Source organism: Rhamphochromis longiceps, linkage group LG23, assembly GCF_057381845.1.
Source record: "Rhamphochromis longiceps isolate RC_006_pf linkage group LG23, R_longiceps_female_GT1.1, whole genome shotgun sequence".
Classification (NCBI taxonomy): domain Eukaryota; kingdom Metazoa; phylum Chordata; class Actinopteri; order Cichliformes; family Cichlidae; genus Rhamphochromis; species Rhamphochromis longiceps.
The window spans coordinates 46,949,688-46,968,643 of record NC_140578.1 but is presented as its reverse complement, the minus strand read 5'-3'; the positions used below and the strand labels follow the sequence as shown (position 1 = coordinate 46,968,643).

Below are 18,956 nucleotides of genomic sequence, written 5' to 3'. Positions count from 1 at the left end.
TAAAATTTGCTATTAAAACAGAAACAGTTTGAGTGTGGTGCCATTGAGAAATCCAGTAAACGAGTCATGTTAGTGAGTAAAGCCGCTGGAATAAACCAAGCATGACTCACAGGGTCACAGCAGGGGGCAGCAGGTCAGGAACTCTGCTGAGGAACGCTCACAGTTTCTGTGGGAGTGTCCTGCGTGTCCGTGACACATGGACTGGTTGGCTTTAGTGAGTCAGAAGTGTCTTTAAATTCAGTCTTCAGCAGAGAGCTCAAATCATCAGATGGGGACATCTGATTGGACGTAAAAAGCTCCAAATGACCATGTACCAAAATCTAAATCCGTACACTAAATGACGTCTGTAAAAAACATCTGGCACCAGGCTGCATGCCTGTATTTGAGCTCTGATGACCTGACTGTCGCAATGACATTAATATTAATGTTGCATGTAGTTATAATAATATCAACAGCTTTAACCCGATCAGTCTGACAGCACAGAGGCCGAGCAGGTTTTCTTTCTTGTGTTGGTCCAAGTGTAAATGTCTTCTATGTTCCAAAACGGCATTTTTTTCATTGCTCTAGCTCAGTGGATTTAGTCGAATTAGATTTTTAATTAGGGTAAGATACAGGAACCAATGAACCGAAGCCTTTAAAATGAACACGTGCAAATCTTAGTGCAAGACAAAGTGTCTAAATGTGCATTTATAGTAAATCTGCAGAGGTTGATTCTGTTCATATCGTCACTCATCCAGGTGACGTCCTCAGTCTCAGCTGACTGCAGGTTTCCAGCCTTATGCAAATGTGCAGTTTATAAGACTGGGGAAACCTGCCGCTTACAGTTGAAGGCACATCGATATGGAGCGCTGCCTCAAACAGGCAGTCTCATTAATGCATTTATGATACATTAATATGTATCATCTGTATGAATAAATACTAATGCAGACTGTAGTTCGGGTATTATACTGAGCTTGGCTGAGTATGAAAATGATCAAAGAGCAGAGCCCCAGCTTTCATTCATCATTTCTTTATTGTTTGCACACATTAACATTACAGGATATCACCATTTATATCACACATGTATAAGACTGAGATCCACAACATATCAAAAGAGGATGAAAAAAAGGAGTTAAGAAAATAAGGTCACTAAGTAACAATAAATCAGCCTGGGAACCAATGAATTTCTCCCTTAGAGAAGTTCACTGTCACCATGACAACAGTTACAGTACAAAGACCCATAGATTAGAGAGGCTGTAACGGATCAGCAGAGTTGAGAAGAATCAGCGTTTCGGGAAAGGAACACGGGACACAGCTGACAGCTTTACAGTGGGGTTAGAAAAGGAAGCGTTTTTACCCGTCTCGCTCACCTGGTGACTTTCAGCTACGCCGTCTTAAAACCTGAAAACGAAACTAAACCGAGTTTTGTGAGAAGAAGATCAGACGAGTGGGTTTACACTCGAAGCTCAGACTCGAGCTCGATTTTGTAACGAAGACAAATCCTCAAGTCTGCCGTCGCCCATTACAGCTGAGCTGCTCTCAACAAAGTCAGCGTTTGGGTGGGGGCCACGCCGCACGCGTCACAGGCTGCTCTGAACACCAGCAAACACCAGAGCTTTGTTGAACGCACCCCGTCTTATTTAATCTATGGCAGAATGATCACACTGGCACTTAGATGGCTAATCACATGACCACGCGGGGGAAACAAATAAGGCACGAGCACGCACAAACACACACAGACTATTTAAAAAGTGCATCTCCACTAGCTTTTGTGATTCAGAGAAACTGCTTGGCTCGCTCTTTTTGTGTTTCACAGATCAAAGATGACTCACAATCAAACAGGAAGGTCTGTCTCACTACGTCACACCATTAAAAAACGGAGATGCCACCACCTGACAACATTCACGCACGCAGCCCTCGTCTGCAGTGAAACCCATCTGCACTGGTACACACAAACACACACCCACGTCACTGTGGCATTAAAACAGGTAAACACTTTTTGTTGTCGTTTTTGCTCTCAGCTTCAGTCAAACTGAAATTCTGACTGTTTTGGTGCTTTTCAGTCACATCGTTACAGGAACACCACAACACCAATATTTACCCACTGATAGTTTGTTGCAATGAAAGACATCTAGTTGAACAGCTTGTTTTGAGTCTTTAGAAACTGGCTGACTAAAGGAAAGAGACAACGTGTCAAAGGTAACTACTGCAGGTGCTGACTGCTGTAATCACTGTGAGGCTGTCCTTTACACGAAGACTCTGGAAACAGACTGAGGACAGAAACTGAGACTTGCAGAAATAATGTTCTTCTCAGGAATCACAGGTGATTATTACAGGAAAGAACATGAGCAATGATAAATGCAGCAGGAAGCTTAAGGCCTCGGTTACGGCCACACAGTTCTCATTTAGCCACAGAAATTAAAACCCTCATTAAGGAAAGTTGTAGCTGTGCTGGAGGCTGTGAAACCCTCAACAGCAAAGACATCCCAACCAACTCCCCACAGCGTCTGTGCATCACTGCTGAACCGTGAGATAAATGAGAACACAATGCAGCTTTTGGGAGGCCATACAGTTGCACCCGGGAACCTCTGCGAGAGCCCACAGTCACCTGTGTGCATCCAGTGCCTGCGCTCAAAAAGCCGAGGACGGGGGCTGCTGCTCACCTAACAGGAGGCTGTGAGCTGCTCAAACAATCACACCGAGCAACCACCGCTCGTGTTGGCTGCACTCTATAAGGGACTGATTCATCTTTGGGTTTAGGAAGAACTAAATCATTTCAAAGGGTTCACACTTTCCTCTCTCACTACAGAGAAGAGAGTACAAGCCGATTCTGACGGGTTACACTCCTGCTGCATGCTTCTCATACGCCTGCTCCTAAAGACCTGTGGTGACTAAAAGAAAACACAAGAGCTAAAAGGAATACTGGCTTGTGATTGGCCAAAGGGTGTGTTTCATCCTAGACAGCTCTGATCTAATGCGTCTATATCCTACATTAATACTCAACAAACAAATGGACGAACAGCTGGCCTGGAGCCCCGGTGCCCTCTGAGGCGTGTGGGGTCTGTTAACTGCACTGCTCAGTGTGGATTATGTGCAGCACACCACGGCACTGCGCCACAAACACCGAGCCAAAAACCAGCACATAACTTGGACAGACTCCTGTAGTTCAAAGCCTGAAACGGTACACAGAGTAAGACTCAGTATCAGGTACTTCTACTTAATTAAATTTGGGACAATCACAGGAAATCAGACACCCAAAATCATTCATTATGTACACTGAAGTGATGCTGCTACAAATGAAAACATGAATCCATTACAACTTATATTATTACTGATTGTATGAGCACACATCACGTCTGCTCGCACAATCAGTCACACAGAGGGCAGCAGAGACGCTGGCCTGTGGGAGTCCACCACATGCCCGACGTACCGACCGTCTCCCTGTAATTTAAACAACAACGGCGTCACTCCAGGGAGCGCAGTCACATCTACACTTTGTCACCAAACCCGCAGAGTGCCGAGTGTGAAGCCGTCACTCAGCACACTTTTGTAGTGTGCCGTTTACCCGGGACACCAGCTACAGGTCCAAATGACACTGCTATTAGTAAAATGCATATAAAGGAAGAGAAAGACTCCACGTGCACAGCTGTGGCTGGTTTCTGCCACTCCAAGTACAGCATTTCATAGATTGTCCACAAAGTTCGGTACCGAGTTCACCATTCTGACGTAAACCCGAGTCACGCCTCCACTCTCCTCATCAGCCCTCTCTTTAGCGCAGAATCAGAATCTAAAGAACATTTGGTAACACAGGTGAAACGCCTTTTTGGCACTACATAGAAAACAACACGACCAGCTGCTACTGACAGAGATAAAAGATGCAAACCAGCCGCTGTTGAAGCAGGGCAGCGATACAGGGCTGAATATAGATATGAACACGTGCAGGTAGGAGTGACGGAGGCATGGACGGAGCAGTTCGGGGTGGTAGAGAAGCACATGGCAGCAAATGACTAGCCCTGCATTCACACACATGTAGTGATTTCAGATTTATGAGAGCTTTTATGTCCCCCTCCCCCAGTGTTGCAGCTCTTTATAGTGTGCCGGCCTGAGACCCGCATGAAACGACTTCACGTCATCGTTCAGATTCTTGTTGTGCTCGTGGAGACTGCTGGAAGCACTACACTGACTTAAAGGAAGGGAAACGTGCACGTCTGTATCTGTACTCGTGACGTGTTTGTGGGATTTCATGATGCAAAGTGATGTCGAGAGTTATCACGGCTCACAGTGGAGCACCACTCACGCAGGTGGTATCAGGGCCGCAGCGTTTCATGCTGTGATACGTGAACAGCCTCTAATTTAACGCTGTAACAAAACTGGGGATCTGGATCTTTCTTGTTTACCATCGGTTGCATTTTGTAGTGTTTTCTGTTATTTTTTGCTCACATTATTTTTATTTGCCTGAGCTCTAACACGTGTGCTGTTTCCACTTGTTTTCATGCTTGGAGTCAAATAGAAATGCCAGAAGTTGCCAGACATAATAACAGGACGCTCAGAACGACCAGAGACACACAAATAACTTGGTCCACTGAATCTTTTTAAATGTGCGCGGCATGTAAGAGACAGTCAGGCCTGTCTGAGTACTTTGATGATGCTCCTAAGGTAAGCTAAAGGCTAAATGCTGCAGGGAAGGAGGGTCTCGGCGGCGTTTCACATTGGCAGAAAGAGCTCAGAGCAGAGGGCTGGACATTAGGCAAACACCAGATGCTGCTGGTCCAGCAGGGTTCTCGTGAAGTTATTGATTGGTCCAATGGCGCTGAGCGACATGGCGTTGTCCCGCCCCCAGAGCAGATTGGGACCAAAGACCACAGCCAGGTTACTGTTGGTCATCTTATTCACCTCACTGTTGGCCGATACCTAAACACACACACACAGGATGCTGTTGTAACAGACAGAGATGATATTTTGTGATCAGCGGGATGTGCAGACCATCAGCTGTACCTGTGCCAGAAATGTGATGAGGTATCGCAGCGATGCGTAGTTTTCCTCCGGCAGTGACTCTACCAGCGTCTTCATTACTGTCACCTGACTCTCACTGGACACAGCTGGAACAAACACAGTCATCAGGTGAACTGCTGAGGCAGACTGTTCATCTGGTGTAGGGCAGGTGGGGGTGTGGGCTTCACACAGTCACACAGGTACAAGCTGAGACTCCTCTAACCGTACTTACAGGCAAAGTTGACAATGTCATTGTAGAGCTGATAGGTGAGCAGAGGCTCGGGGAGTTCCCTCAGGAATGTTTTCAGGATGACAGCAGCCAGGTGCACATCTTCCATCTCTCTGAGGTTCACTGTCGCACCTGCAAACACACGAGTTCAATGAGAACAGAAGAAAACCCGAGAGAAGAGACGAGCGTCCCAACCCTGCTCTAACGTGGAAGAAACCAGGCCCTCTGCACATAAACACCTGCAGCCTAACTGGTGTTTACAGAACCATCCATAACACAGAGGATCATAACTGACGTCACACAGCAGGTGGAGGGGACTCCTCCATCATGAGTCTACAGCAGGGAATTTCAGCATCACAGGGCGGTCAGAGCTCATACCTGAGTTGTACCTGAGCTGGACCTCCTTCACCAGAGTCACGTTGGCAGATCGTCTGAAGATGCCCTCAATCTCCAAGCCTGACGCACACACAGACGCACACACACAGTGAAAAAGAAAGAAAAGTGTTTCTTTCAGACATAACGAGGCACAGCCTGAGTCTGCATCAGAGCACAGCACAGGTATAAAGTCACCTGTGTGTGTGCAGCAGGCTTTAATTACAGTGATGTGAGCCAGTAAAAGCACAGGTGAGGCAGCCGTGTGTGCTCCTTGCAGGCACAGCTCAGGGAGGAGTTCGCTCAGGTGTTCTGTTTGTTACCTTGCTCTGACAGGAAGCCAACGGTGTCTCTCATCACCACAGGAACTGGATCGCCATCTGGATCCCTCTGTCTGAGCCTGACACGCACACATTAAAACAACAAGCAGATTCAAAGGTTTTTTCCTTTATCTGGAAGCTTCTCTCACAGGGCCGTGTCTCTCTCCAACTACAGAATCAGCACTTACAGCGTTAGTGGCACACCAAACACCTGGCTCGGGAGAGGAGGGCTGTGAGGAGGAGACATGGGGGGCTGTGTGGTGGGTTTCAGAGACGCTCTTAATTTGTTGTCATACCTGGCACAGAGACAACGGGAGATTTTAAAAAGTAACACAGGGCTTCACTATTTGTGCCTGAATGTTTGCCTAAACCACAGAATGGAAGCAGCACAGCAGTGAATAAACTCCATCAGTGGCACCTTTTAAGATGCATTGTGCATGAGCAGAACAACCACAGGAAGCATTCCCAAATCAAATGAAAAGATTGACAGTACTCAGTGCAGAGGGCATTTCCAAAGAAGACGCACATGGAACAGGATGCAATGATGATGCTTAAAGTGACAATAATATGTGGAAACTGAGATTTGTCATTGTTTCCTGAAAAAAAACAAATGCATGCTGACTTTAGATTCAGAAAGCCAAGATGGAGAGGGAAAATGTTTGAATGTAAAAACTCTGCTGGTAAGAAAAACCCAAGAGAGCGGGCTGTAAACCAGCACACGACTCACAAATTGCACTCTCTCACCTCCAGCTCGTTTAGCGTGGAGCACAAGGAGTCGGCACACAGCTGGGAAACCAGCAGCTGTGCCAGTGTGGCTACATCAGGGTGCACTGCACGGTTATTTGGATTGTGATGAAGCCACTTTCAGTAAGATAATACCATCCCACTTCCTGTGTTTGCTCCAACACGCCACTCTCAAGGAGGTCAAACACTTTCAACACTCACTTCTCATGCACACGGATAATAAGACGGAGGCGGCATTTAACCCTCAGTGAAACGTGCTGCTGGCATCACGCAATGAGAAGACTGAATGAAAGGCACACATCTGAAGTTTGGCAGGAACACTTACTCTCTGACGCGGGAAGGAATGACCAGCTGATCACACTTGACCACATCCTCCAGCTCACTCAGATAGCTCACATAGTTGATCTTCCTGCCAAACTTAAAGCTGAGAGAGAGAAAACTCGAGTGGTTGATCTGTGAGCAGCAATGATGATGGTTCAGACTTTTTATAACCATGAAAACAGAAATGTAACAAAGTGAAAGTAGCAAGTAGCACATGATGTGCGCACCTTGTTATGGACATTTTAACAACAACCCAGCGAGCTCGTTTTGAAGTGGTTTAGTTAACACGTTGCAATGTGGAGAAAACGTTCAGATCAAACAACAGTGTTCTGAGGACGGACACCTCCCTGAACTCTTATACAAACAAAGAACAAGCCACAACTCTCACATGCTGGCCCCTCTCACAGGGGCTCCTCCCGTCACCTGAATATTTACATCCCTGATAAGGGGAAGGAGTCCCACTATCTGCTTAGCGTCTCCCGTTACAATGGCCTCACTGTGTGTGTAGAGCATACTCTGCAGTGAACATGCAGTGAGACAGTGACATTACTATTACTAATGTGAAATGATTAAATATGTGATTAATACAACAGAAAACCTCTGGTTTGGTCAGAGTATTTAAAGACGTTTGTGCACTTCCTGGAACGCTTCATACGCCAAGGAAAACAGCAACAAGCGACTCACCGACGAGTCCGTCTACGGGGAATTATGTAATCATAATTCCCCCAAAATGACCGGCTATTTTTTCTGTTTCTTGAACAGAGGCGGTCTAAAGGTTAGCGGTAGGCTCAGTGTCACACTGTTTCATCAGCGACTTACATAAAAATGTTCCTGTTGGATGGAGAGAACAAAGCTTACAAAGTTAAGCGAGTGGTTCTTGCTTCCAGCTGCAGCACTGTGACACTCTCTGTTGGCATAGCTACAAGATGATGTGTACAGTATAAAGCACCTCGACTGTTGTTGGGATTTGTTGCCATTTAAATAAAACTGGTATCCAGTAAGAACCAAACCTGAAGCAGGAACTTCACATTTATGGCTGCAGTTTTCTACTGCTGCCACTAGATGCTGCTCAAGCTCTGTCAATGTTAGTTACAATGGCCCAAAATTCACATTCATTAATCATGTGCTTCCTTTTTAAATGAACACGTCTCTTGAAAACCGCAGGAAGGACTCGTGTAATGATATCAGCTCACATAAGCACACTGATGTGACACTACTGTACTGTACTGTACTGTGCTTACTGAGGGAACATGCTCATCAGCATTTAGCATTAGTGGAGTCTGTGTTTACCCACAATCCACAGGAGTAATGCTGGAGTACATAATGCCGTGTGGTACCCATGGCTGCCCGTTAGGCAGATTATATTAGCAGCACCTGACCCGACATCAAGCATATAAAAAAATCCTAGAAAATGTCATAAAATCAATGAGGGATTAAAAATCTGACTGACATCAAGTTGCACTTTAAAACTGGTTGCTCCAAGTACAGACGGCTTTTCCATCATAGCAAGGATAATAAGTTCAAGTACTGGGTCACCCTCTCTGAACCTTTGAAGTCAGGCGTTTGAAGTCTGACAGCCACAGCTGCATAAAATCGAGCCGTAACCACGTGTTATAACCGTGCATCCGTCAAAGAGTGGGCCGTACTGTAACAGGACGCCACAGCTGCAACGATCAGTCGTCAGATTTCTCCCTATATCAACAGGAAGTGGATCACAGAGTGATGCAGGCCCCACCCACCCCCTATTCAGTTTTATTTATACAGCACCAAATCCCAACAGTCGCCTCGCTTTGTAACAAAATCAGCACAAAACTGTGTGTATGTGCACGGGGGCTGCGCATAATGGTCCTTTAAAAATCCCTGAAACCAGAAACTAACCTTATAATTGGTTTGAAGAGGATCAGCAGAGTCTTGATGAACATGGTGGGATGGACGATGTACAGGGCCTTGATGTTCTTCTTGTACCTGCAAACACATCACATGTTCTCACAAGGTGTGCTAACACACGTTTGATACAACGATTACAAGAGCATACACAGAAACGTGACAGCATCTGTGGAATCTGCTGTCCACAGGTTACACAGGCAACCAGCACTGCTGAGGGGCTGAATCCTGTGCTGTCAGCGATGAGCTGGTGAAAATAATGCGAGGACATGTAACTGGAGACCTGCTTTTATCTTTATCAGCCAAACTGAATGGCTGTGTGGGTGTGCTCGCCCGCTGCTGTGCAAAGTGCAAATTAACTGGGTGAAAGTGATTAAAGACAAAAGCAGGGCTCAGCTCCTTCGCTATTTTGAATAGTGGGAACATGGCTGAAGCCATCCGCACATGTTACTGTAACTGTGCAGTTTATGAAACACTGCACACAGTATTTGTTTCCACTGCATTCAAGAGAAAAACCAGTACCATATCAGTGGATGCACACTGTGCACCTCTGCTTAAATACAGAAGTGAGGGGAAAACAAACAGTCAGAGCTTCTCACGTGTGCAGCGCGGCTCCTTTCTCCTCGACTCGTCCTGTCTGTACTTCCTCTGTGGACTATGGTGCTCACAGGAAGTACAGAGAAATTACTTTCTTACAAAAAATGACTCCCTGTTTTTCTTCATTTGTTCTGTTCAAAGAGGAGAACGCTGGCACAAGTCTAACCTTAGTAACATTTAAAAAGAAAATAAAGGTTTTTATGCAAAGTCATGATGTTTAAAACATCCAGTGTTGGAAGTGGACGGTGCCAGCCTGAAGGCTTTGGGATAAGTTTACCCTGGTGTGGAATTTTGATGCATCCGGTACAGGCAGAGGTTAGTCTGCAGAAGCCATTGATCCGGTTAATAAATGCAAAGAGCAGCAGTAGGACCAGCTGTAAACAGGTATAATATGATAAGTGAGATGTGCAGTGATGTGTTGGAGATTACTTTCTGTCAAACTCCCTGTATGCATCCCGCACCCAGCTGAGGGAAGGTTTGTTTTCACTGGTCAGCCCGTGGTGAAAGTAGATCAGAGTGTAGTCACTCTCCACATACTGATCCAGGGTTCCTTTGAGATACCTGAAAAACATGAGCAAGTCTTTGTAAACGCAGAAATATCTTTACCTGCTCAAATAACTTTGTTGGTTAGTAACTACTGCACCTGAGGGCTTCGCATCAACTATTTCCATACCAGATGAAAGAGTGAATCTCTTCACGCTGTCCCTACAGGAAGGAGCCTTCAGAACATTTTCTAAAAACTGCAGCCTTACGTTCACCGCATCACTCGTTACACCCAAACACAGCAAAGATAGACACAGCCATGCCTTCTCCATTCATTCCAATCATGATTATCTGGGGCAGTGGTGAATACACCATTTCATAACATGATTACTCCCCGACTGTGGAAACATCAGGCAGTTATTACAGTCTTTAAAATAACCTTTAAAACGTATTTTTTCAAGACCACAATCACCTCCATCACAGTCTGCTCTTTGTAAAAGCAACCAGTCTGTCAGCAGGAAGGCGAGAGTGGGCGGGGCAGACCAGGTCAGACACTCGTACACCTCAGAGGCCCCACAGTGGAAGCTACAGGTAGAACAATGGTGACCACCGACCAACACTTCCAGCACCACTGACACCTGACTGCTCAGCCACGGCTCGAATGCTTGCTCTGCGGATCCTTCAGCAGCAGCTGTCGGTCTTTGGGACTAATCTTCTCTCAGTGTCACTGATGCAAATCTTGTTCTTGCTCTTAACATTAGTGGATCGCATTTATACAGCGCTTTTCAAGAACCTCAAAGCGCTGTACAATGCCACTATTCATTCACTCTCACATTCACACACAGGTGGAGGCAGCTACACTTCCTGTCTTTAGATACAGCGTGATGACCAAAGACCACCACTTCTCCTTACATCGTGTCACATGACAAAAACGCTGGCAAAGCCTAAAGGTTTGCGGTCACTACTTACATCAGCAGCTTATGATGGTCCAGCTGGTGCTGCGGCGGCATCCTGCAGGCATTAAACACGATCACCTTCCTGCCAAAGTTGTCATCACCTACGGACGCAGACATGGACTCGCGTTACTTCCACTACAAGATTTTACTTTTCAAAAACATATATTTCCAGACTGAAAGGTCAGCTGTGACTGAAGAACCGACCGGCCACTTCGATGATCTGATGTCTGGCAATGTCATAGAAAGGGTGGTCCCAGGGCAGGTGTGGAGAGCTGGCGTCAAACTGCTGGGAAACATCTGTCTCTGAAACACACACACAGTTAATACAAGACAACAATCACAGCATTACATCACCATGAAGTCCTTCATATGTAAATGTGTTTGTATGTAACATTTTAAGATTAACCCCAGCCGCTCAGAGCTCTTACAATCCTTCGTTTGAAACATGGCATCATCAGCAGGTGTGGACAGACATCCCTCTCACCTGACTTGCTGAGGTAAGACTCGTCAGCGGGCCACTGCTGGTCCTCTATGGTAGTCAGCTTCAGCTGTCCTAGCTGCGCCGTTGCAGAGTCGTCGCCCACATCTACCAGCAGTTCTGAAGACATCGCACACACGTGCGCTCTCACATACACACAGACGGCACAGCGATGTCTTTCTTCAGCTCACTCAAACATACACGCACAAGCTGCAAGAGACAAAAACGCTTCAGGTCAGCACATCTCAGCCAAACTGTGTTTGAACCTGATGCTGTGACATTATATCAGACCCAGATCAAATCAAACATTTCTGCACAACTGAAGCAACATGAAGTCACATCCGTGAAGTTTCTAAGAAACACGAGACATTTGAACTTCCACAGAATACGCTGTCCCTTTATCACACTCACTGTTACCCAACTCGACTGAGTTTAAAAGATGAAAGAATGAAATCCATTAGTGATTGATGCTGCTGCAGTGGGTGACATGCTGCATCAGCACCATCTAAATAACATCAGACAACAGCAGTAATCTTCAGGCTAATGCTGCGCGATCCCTTTCTCACAGCCTCTAATTATTCCGATCACACCTCCAGAAATAAAGAGTGTACACAGTTACACAGAACATCTTAGCGATGCTGAGGTGGTCGTACAGTTTCCTTTGGCTTATTAGATCTGCCTCAGCCAAGTGACGTTAACCAAGGACAAACCACAAGCAAAGACTACTATAGATCTGCACTGCAGAGTAACAACTAACTTCTTCAGCCCTATAGAAACATACCACAAACTGCAGCATGACGAATGCATGAAAGACAAGAAAAACGACATAATGTGTGCTGACATGAATCGCCCAACATCAACTTGATCAACTCGTCTGAGCTGACGATGGACAAGAATGTACAGCATCCTGTGCAGGAAGACACTAAACTCACCAACACCTGCATTATATCAGGAGATCTCACAACTATGTGAGTTTCACCTCACGTAACCAATGAATGAAGTACTTTAGATTTTGCATCTTGATAAATAAATACAAGGTGAAAAAACAACTTGTTTGTCTGCAAAGATGAAGTTACAGGTAGCTGTGGCAGAGTGTAAAGACGAAAGCAGCGCTGATATGATTTCATTTTGTGTAAAGCTTTGGTACTTTTTTACTTCCAGGAGGTGCACTGAGTTTAGCTGGCGAGCTGTCCAGGGTGTACCCCGATTCTCTCGCCATGGTAACTGAGGTGGGCTCCAGATGTTTTATTCATATAAATAAAACATCCGCTGGCATATTGACTGATGCACAAACCTCTCCCAGTGACAGCTCCCACAGCTGAAGGAGATGTTAATGAGAAAAATAGACCACTCACCACAGGTACGTGATACAAAGAGCCTGTGGGATTTTATTGTCACTGGTGTGCCAACCCTCAGTGGATTTTTGTTACTCTGAGTAGTTTTAGTTCAAGAAAAATGAAGACACCTTTTCCCCCTCAGGAGCTTTGGCCATGCTCCAGGTGGTGACTTACCATCAGTTCCTGCATGCTTTCTGTTTCTGGAGCTATGGATCTGTGTACAAGAACAGTATCAGGGACACATTTTTTGAGATTTTTAAAAATCTGTTTGATTTCTTTTTCTAACCTTCATTTCACCAGGAAGTAAAACTCTAGAAGCTGAGATTCTCTTCTGAGTAGAGCTGGGCGATAGAACGATAACGATATGTATCGCGATATAACTTTTACTCGATAGAGAAATTAAGCTATCGCGATAGACCTCGCCGCTCTTGTCCTCAAAGAAAAAAAAAAAAAAAGGTCAGCCAATCCAAATTAAGTAGCGCAGAGCCGAACCAATCACAGCCGCAGCGTCACGTCGCGTGGCTTGTTACGTACAGCACAAGTGCCAAGCCGCACGTGTGTTTGTTTGGGAAGCAGCCAGCGGGTAATGGAGCCAGCACGTAATGGAGGAAATGAGTGTGCCGACTAGAAAAATCAACCGAGCGTGACCGAAGAGAAAACAGATGATGGTTCCAATGCCGGAGAGATTGTCGAACGGAAGAGCCATAGAAGTTCCGTAGTGTGAAGGTATTTCGGCTATTTCAAGTCTGACAAAAAACAGAGTAGCGTGCACTGGAAATACAATAAACTGGTGCATGCGTCACACTGTGCGCCACGTTATTGTTTCGGTGAAATGAATTTCTACAATACTGTTAATTCTACTCTCTGCAGTGTTTAAATGCTTACATATACACACAGTTACTGTCCCTCCACACATACGACTCGGTTCTGCTTCTATGCCCCAGCTTTGTTTACTTTTTCCCACCGAGGCTTCTAGACTTCTGATTGGCCAACATTTCTGCACGGTTAGGAATCTAGCGCCACCTGCTGCTTTGGCATGTTCATAGCAGCGTTTTCCTTCATTTCTGCCTTTATGTGTGGACGGGATTATTTTTTAAAACGGAAACGGAAAATCTCCGTTTTCAAAAATACCCGTGTACGTGTGGACGTAGCCTCAGTCTCTGACTGGAAGCGCTAATTCGTCATTCGGCTTTTGTCAGACTAAAGTAACTGTTAAAACTGTTTGAAAAGCTCAGCTATACAACAAGGAGAGATTGAGAATTTCCTTTTAGTTCTCAGTTTATTTGATATTGACAAAAGTTAGTCAGTTTTGTCTGTTCTTCTGTAAAACAAACTAAGATTTATTTTTAGAATTAATATTTTGTTTCTAAGTGGAATTGACAATTTAGTCTGTTTCGTTTGTTCTATTTTGAAACTTAAACGCTTTAGCGGCTGCCTTTTGTGTAGTTTGCAATATTTGCCTTTATTTATCTGAAAAAGTCTCATGTTCCTTAAGTACATCTACCCTGTTGAACTTATTATGGGAAATAAATATTTAAATAAAAACAAGCTGCTGATTATTTCACATTTGACTTGTGAGCAACGGCACATTTAAATCTTACAAATATAGTTATTTGGCTTATATCGTGATAGATATCGTTATCGCCTGAAATGAAAAAAACATATCGTGATATGAAAAAATCTCATATCGCCCAGCTCTACTTCTGAGAGAGTTTCTTAGTGTGGCTAGGGTTAACCCAGCAGGCAGTTTCACTGGTGACAAACCAGAAACGCTGAACAGTGGCCTGAGACGTGCAGCAGCAGAGAGACTGATTAGTCTCAGAGTGCCACCACAGTTTGGTCCTGCTTTTTGTTTTTTTAGCTTCAGCAAACAGAAAAAAAGCTTTATATCTGATATATCTGAAGAAAGGATTCATCAGTCTGATGACTTTCAAATGGAGCTCCAACAATAAGGTTCAAACACAGCATGAGCCACTTCCTCAGTTTAATGACTGCATCACTCCTCTCCTCTCTTATTAACTGCCCATATTTTCTACATGCTTCCTTTTTATCTACCATCCCCCACCTATTTACTCCACTCTTACTCTCATGCCCACACACGTACACACACAGCTGTGATGTTATGCTAGCTGACAGCATGTAGCTTTAAATAAATATCGCTACTAACCAGCAGACACAGTCGGCCAATTGCTGCAGCCAAACACACACACAGACAAACTGAGTGAAAAGCAACTGTTTGCACACTATCTGCATGTCAGTCAGTAACCATGCAGCTGTCGGGGAGGATGTTGGTTAACATTTATGATGATGTGAACAGTAACAGGTTCCTCATTTCCTTTCTCTTCATTCAGTTCCTAAACTGAACAGGCCAATGGAGGTCACAGCAGTGGGTCAGGGGCACAAAACCTGACTGTGAGTTTATTTCTATGACAAAGTTTCACACGTTACATTCATACTGAAACAGGTAAGCTCGCTCCAGGCACTTCAGGTCTGACAGCTCTGGATTCAAAATGTTTACTTTCGTGGCATTCAGTCCTATTGTCTGCACTGGATGATCTGTTGCTATTTGCCTAATTTATTGAGCCTATTTGGCTTTTTAAGCTGAGAAGCACTGAAAAGATGTAATGCTAAAGTTTCAGGATCATCACTCTGATGGTGGAGGAGACGCCCAAGTGTAAATAGTCAGAGGTCAGGAGAAGAGGAACCAGAACGCAAAGCATGCAGAGTTTCACTGGGAGACAACCGGGAGGACTGCAAGGACTACGGTTTGTGAGCAGGGTATAAGGGTTAGCCTTGAAAGCTGATTTCCACCTCTCTGCTCAGTTTAAAGTAGCTTTCTTTGTGTTTGCTTGGTTTTTTTAACCAGATAGTTGCATCCTTAGTGTCGACAAGGTTAGTTCAGGATTGGATCTGATAGGGCATGGGTGTCAAACTCAAGTCCTAGAGGGCTGGTGCCCTGAAACGTTTTAATATGCCACTGCTGCACCACAACTGAGAAAGAATTCAGAATCAGAATCAGAATCAGAATACTTTATTGATCCCTGGGGGAAATTATTTTTTGTTACAGTGCTCCATTTTAAACCAACATTAAGACAAGACAGACAATACGCTAACTAAGAATAGTACAATATATACATATATATACATACATACATACATAAGTCACTTATAAATAAATATTTGGAAAAGAAACATGTGTAGTTGTAGCAGCAAACAGTGTGTTAAGTGGATGCGTTGTACAGGGAGATGGCCACAGGCAGTAGTTAGTAGGTCATTAGCAAGAACTACTAGCTATAGAACGTACGGTGACTCTGTAACCTTGGATCTCTGTTACACATGTTACAAATGATGACAATGCTGAATCTTGTGTATCTTTGCCCATGCAGTGCATCCAGCCACAACACCATGTATGCATGAGGCATTGTTTGTGGATCGTGCTGCACTACCCACATGTGTGCATGCACGCACACACACACACACACACACATATATACACACACAGAAAAGGCCACTTTGTGTACATATGAGCATCTAACAGAAGCATCCAGCGAGCACAGCACCCTGCCCCCTCTATTCCTCTTCTCTCTCAGCACTGCAGAGCAGCTGAGGAGGGCAGTTTAGTCAAAGCCTGCTCCAGGGGCTCAGGAAATGATTCCTAGCAAAGCTCTAGTGCAGAAAAAAGCCATGGAGTGACACAGTATTATTACTGAGCATTTCTGCATGTGAAACACTGCTCTACTTATTTTATGCTTTTATGGCATTTCAGCTTCAGTAGTCTAAATACTACCAAAGGGTTCATCCCTAACAGCAGCATGCACCATCAAATATGCAAAAGAAAAAAAAAAGACAATACTGGCATGTACATGCAAGCAGCAGCAACATTCCCTCTCTCCATTTCTCTCGCTCTCACACACACACACACACACACACACACACACACACACTCCACAGTTTCTAATGCCGACCAGAGACTGACACTGAGCTTAAACTCCAATCACCTCTAGCTGGGGAAGTTCATTTTACGTTTTTTTACCTGAGGGACGCCACAAAAAGAAGAAGAACCTGAACAATGGGAACCAAAAATCCCACAAAAAAGCAACCACTGTTTCTGACATGACATATGTGTAAGGAACAGCTCATTTCATCTCCTGCATGCAACTCACTGATGTTTGAAATCACTGCTACAGCTTTCATGTCAACGCAGCTTTCGCCCCAGTCTTCTTGGTGGGTTACATTTATTTATAAAATGTATTTTAAGATGTTTATACTCTAGAGGCCTTTTCAGGCATGATCACCTAACACTGCTGGCTGCTTGAAGTCAAAATGATGACACTGGGCAATTCAGGCAAGGGTCACTTTTACATTCAGGTTTGGTAAATATCACAGGAGGCTGAACTTTGCAGCTAGTAATAATAACATAACTGAGGCCACAACTATACTTAAAAACATTCGGTGGCTGAACGTTGTAAAACTGTATGTGTCTGTCTGTTAATGTGACTGCACACAAGTACCAGACCAATCAGTGTGATCAGGTCCAGCATAGGAGCAGTGCACTCCAGAGTTTTAAGGAAAATCACCTCGATGCTTTTCAGATATGAAGCACGCAGTCAGTGACTGGTGTCCCGGGTTGTACTGAGGTTACTTTTAATATTTCTAAAATCCTTTCTAAAGCCCAGAGATGATCCAATCCTAATAATTAGCTCAACCGGAGGAAAGAAAGGCACAACCATAAAAGGACTGTTGGCTTATCCTGTCACAAGACAGCAGAACGCGTCATTTTTTGATCACCTCTATTTTAAACAGAATAGTTTCGCATTTTGTTTGCCATTCAGAACCTCCACCTGCCACCAGGGCAGTTTATGCAGAGGGTGTAGCTCACAGACACCATCAGCCTGATTCTGTAACCTCTGCGTCAGTATGAAACTACACCCAGAGGCTGTCTCATTTTTCAATGTCTAATGTAAAGTTTTCCAGTAAAATCCAATCATAACCGATAAACTACAAAATACAGTGTAGTGTGTAAGTGGAAGGGACATCACTGCAAGCTATGAACACACTGATGCACTACCATAACATGATAATGTGTGATATATGCACATTTTTGAAGTGAGACGTCATCTTTGGGGAAATGCTACGAATGATTTTGGGGGAAGGAGAGAAGAGCATTAAACCCGAACGGAGTTTGGCGGGCTGAGCAGACACCTTCACTGCTGGCAGTCCAGCGATAAAAGCAACAAGTGAGCAGCTGACCTCTTTTACTTTTACCAAACGGCTCAGCGGGAGAAACATTTCAGTGTCAGTAGCTGCGGATTCAGAAAAGCTGAACAGGCTAACGCAGCCACACTCGCTGGTCATTATCACACAGCGAAACGCATTAGCAAACCGCCTAGCAAGCTGGCTCGGCTGCATTCACCATATTCGGCACACGGATGCACATTTTATGGCGTTTCATACGCTGTGAGGCTCCAGTAACTGAAACGACGCTTAGCTGGGCTAAACCAGAACACCGCAGTGTTAACAAATGACCTCATCACAACAAATTAGCCCCACAACACCCGACTAACAACGCACGAGCATCACAGCGCGTGAGCCCCGCGTGCTTCTAACATGTTCAGTTTCTACCAAACACAGCATCATGAAATTTGTTTTACCGTAATAATCCAGCCGCTCTCTTACAACCGATTCACTTTGTGGCGTCTGAAGTCAACGTAGACCGTTGTCAGCAACAACCCTGCGTCAGCACCTCTTCCGGTTTGTTGTTTTCAAAATAAAGCTATCAATTCAGTGTTTGTTTACTATACCTGTCAAAATAAAAGTGCTAAAAAAAGAAAGCGTCCCCGTGGTGTTTTAGTAAAAGGCCTGAGTCTCCACAGGCGGACTCAGGCCTTTTACTAAAGTATGACAAGCTGATTCTATTGTGTCTATCTATATCTATTATTCTAATGATAATATTCTATTTTCCACACCGACCAATGGCGTGAACTGTAACTAATCCCTGCGATGCCGCTCAGCCAATTAAATCATTTATTCAGAGCGCGTGAGAAAACATAATTGTGGGAGGAGACATGACATGTTGGTCAGTCACAGGAGCTCGTTCAGTGAGAGACTGAGATTACCGAAAAGCACCACTGAACGACACAGGAAATCATTCCTGCCTGTGGCCATCTCCCTGTACAACGCATCCACTTAACACACTGTTTGCTGCTACAGCTACACATGTTTCTTTTCCAAATATTTATTTATAAGTGACATATGTATGTATGT

At 44.6% G+C, this 18,956-nt stretch overlaps 1 protein-coding gene across 2 annotated transcripts; it reads right to left on the bottom strand.

The window, feature by feature from the left end:
* Positions 1-1,322: 1,322 nt before the first annotated feature.
* Positions 1,323-18,472, bottom strand: arhgap1 (Rho GTPase activating protein 1). 2 transcript variants are annotated; one of them, XM_085397579.1, is made up of 13 exons: positions 18,344-18,472; positions 11,362-11,565; positions 11,082-11,180; positions 10,891-10,978; positions 9,868-9,999; positions 8,836-8,922; positions 6,962-7,060; positions 6,081-6,188; positions 5,896-5,972; positions 5,579-5,656; positions 5,204-5,332; positions 4,975-5,078; positions 1,323-4,890 (listed from the first exon to the last, which is right to left on the bottom strand). In XM_085397579.1, exons 2-13 carry the CDS (start codon positions 11,483-11,485, stop codon positions 4,723-4,725), a joined length of 1,293 nt encoding a protein of 430 aa, XP_085253705.1. In that variant the 5' UTR covers positions 11,486-11,565; positions 18,344-18,472; the 3' UTR covers positions 1,323-4,722. The 2 variants fall into 2 exon arrangements, with proteins under 2 accessions (XP_085253705.1, XP_085253706.1); XM_085397580.1 differs by having other exon boundaries at positions 11,082-11,174.
* Between the last annotated feature and the right edge of the window lie 484 nt (positions 18,473-18,956).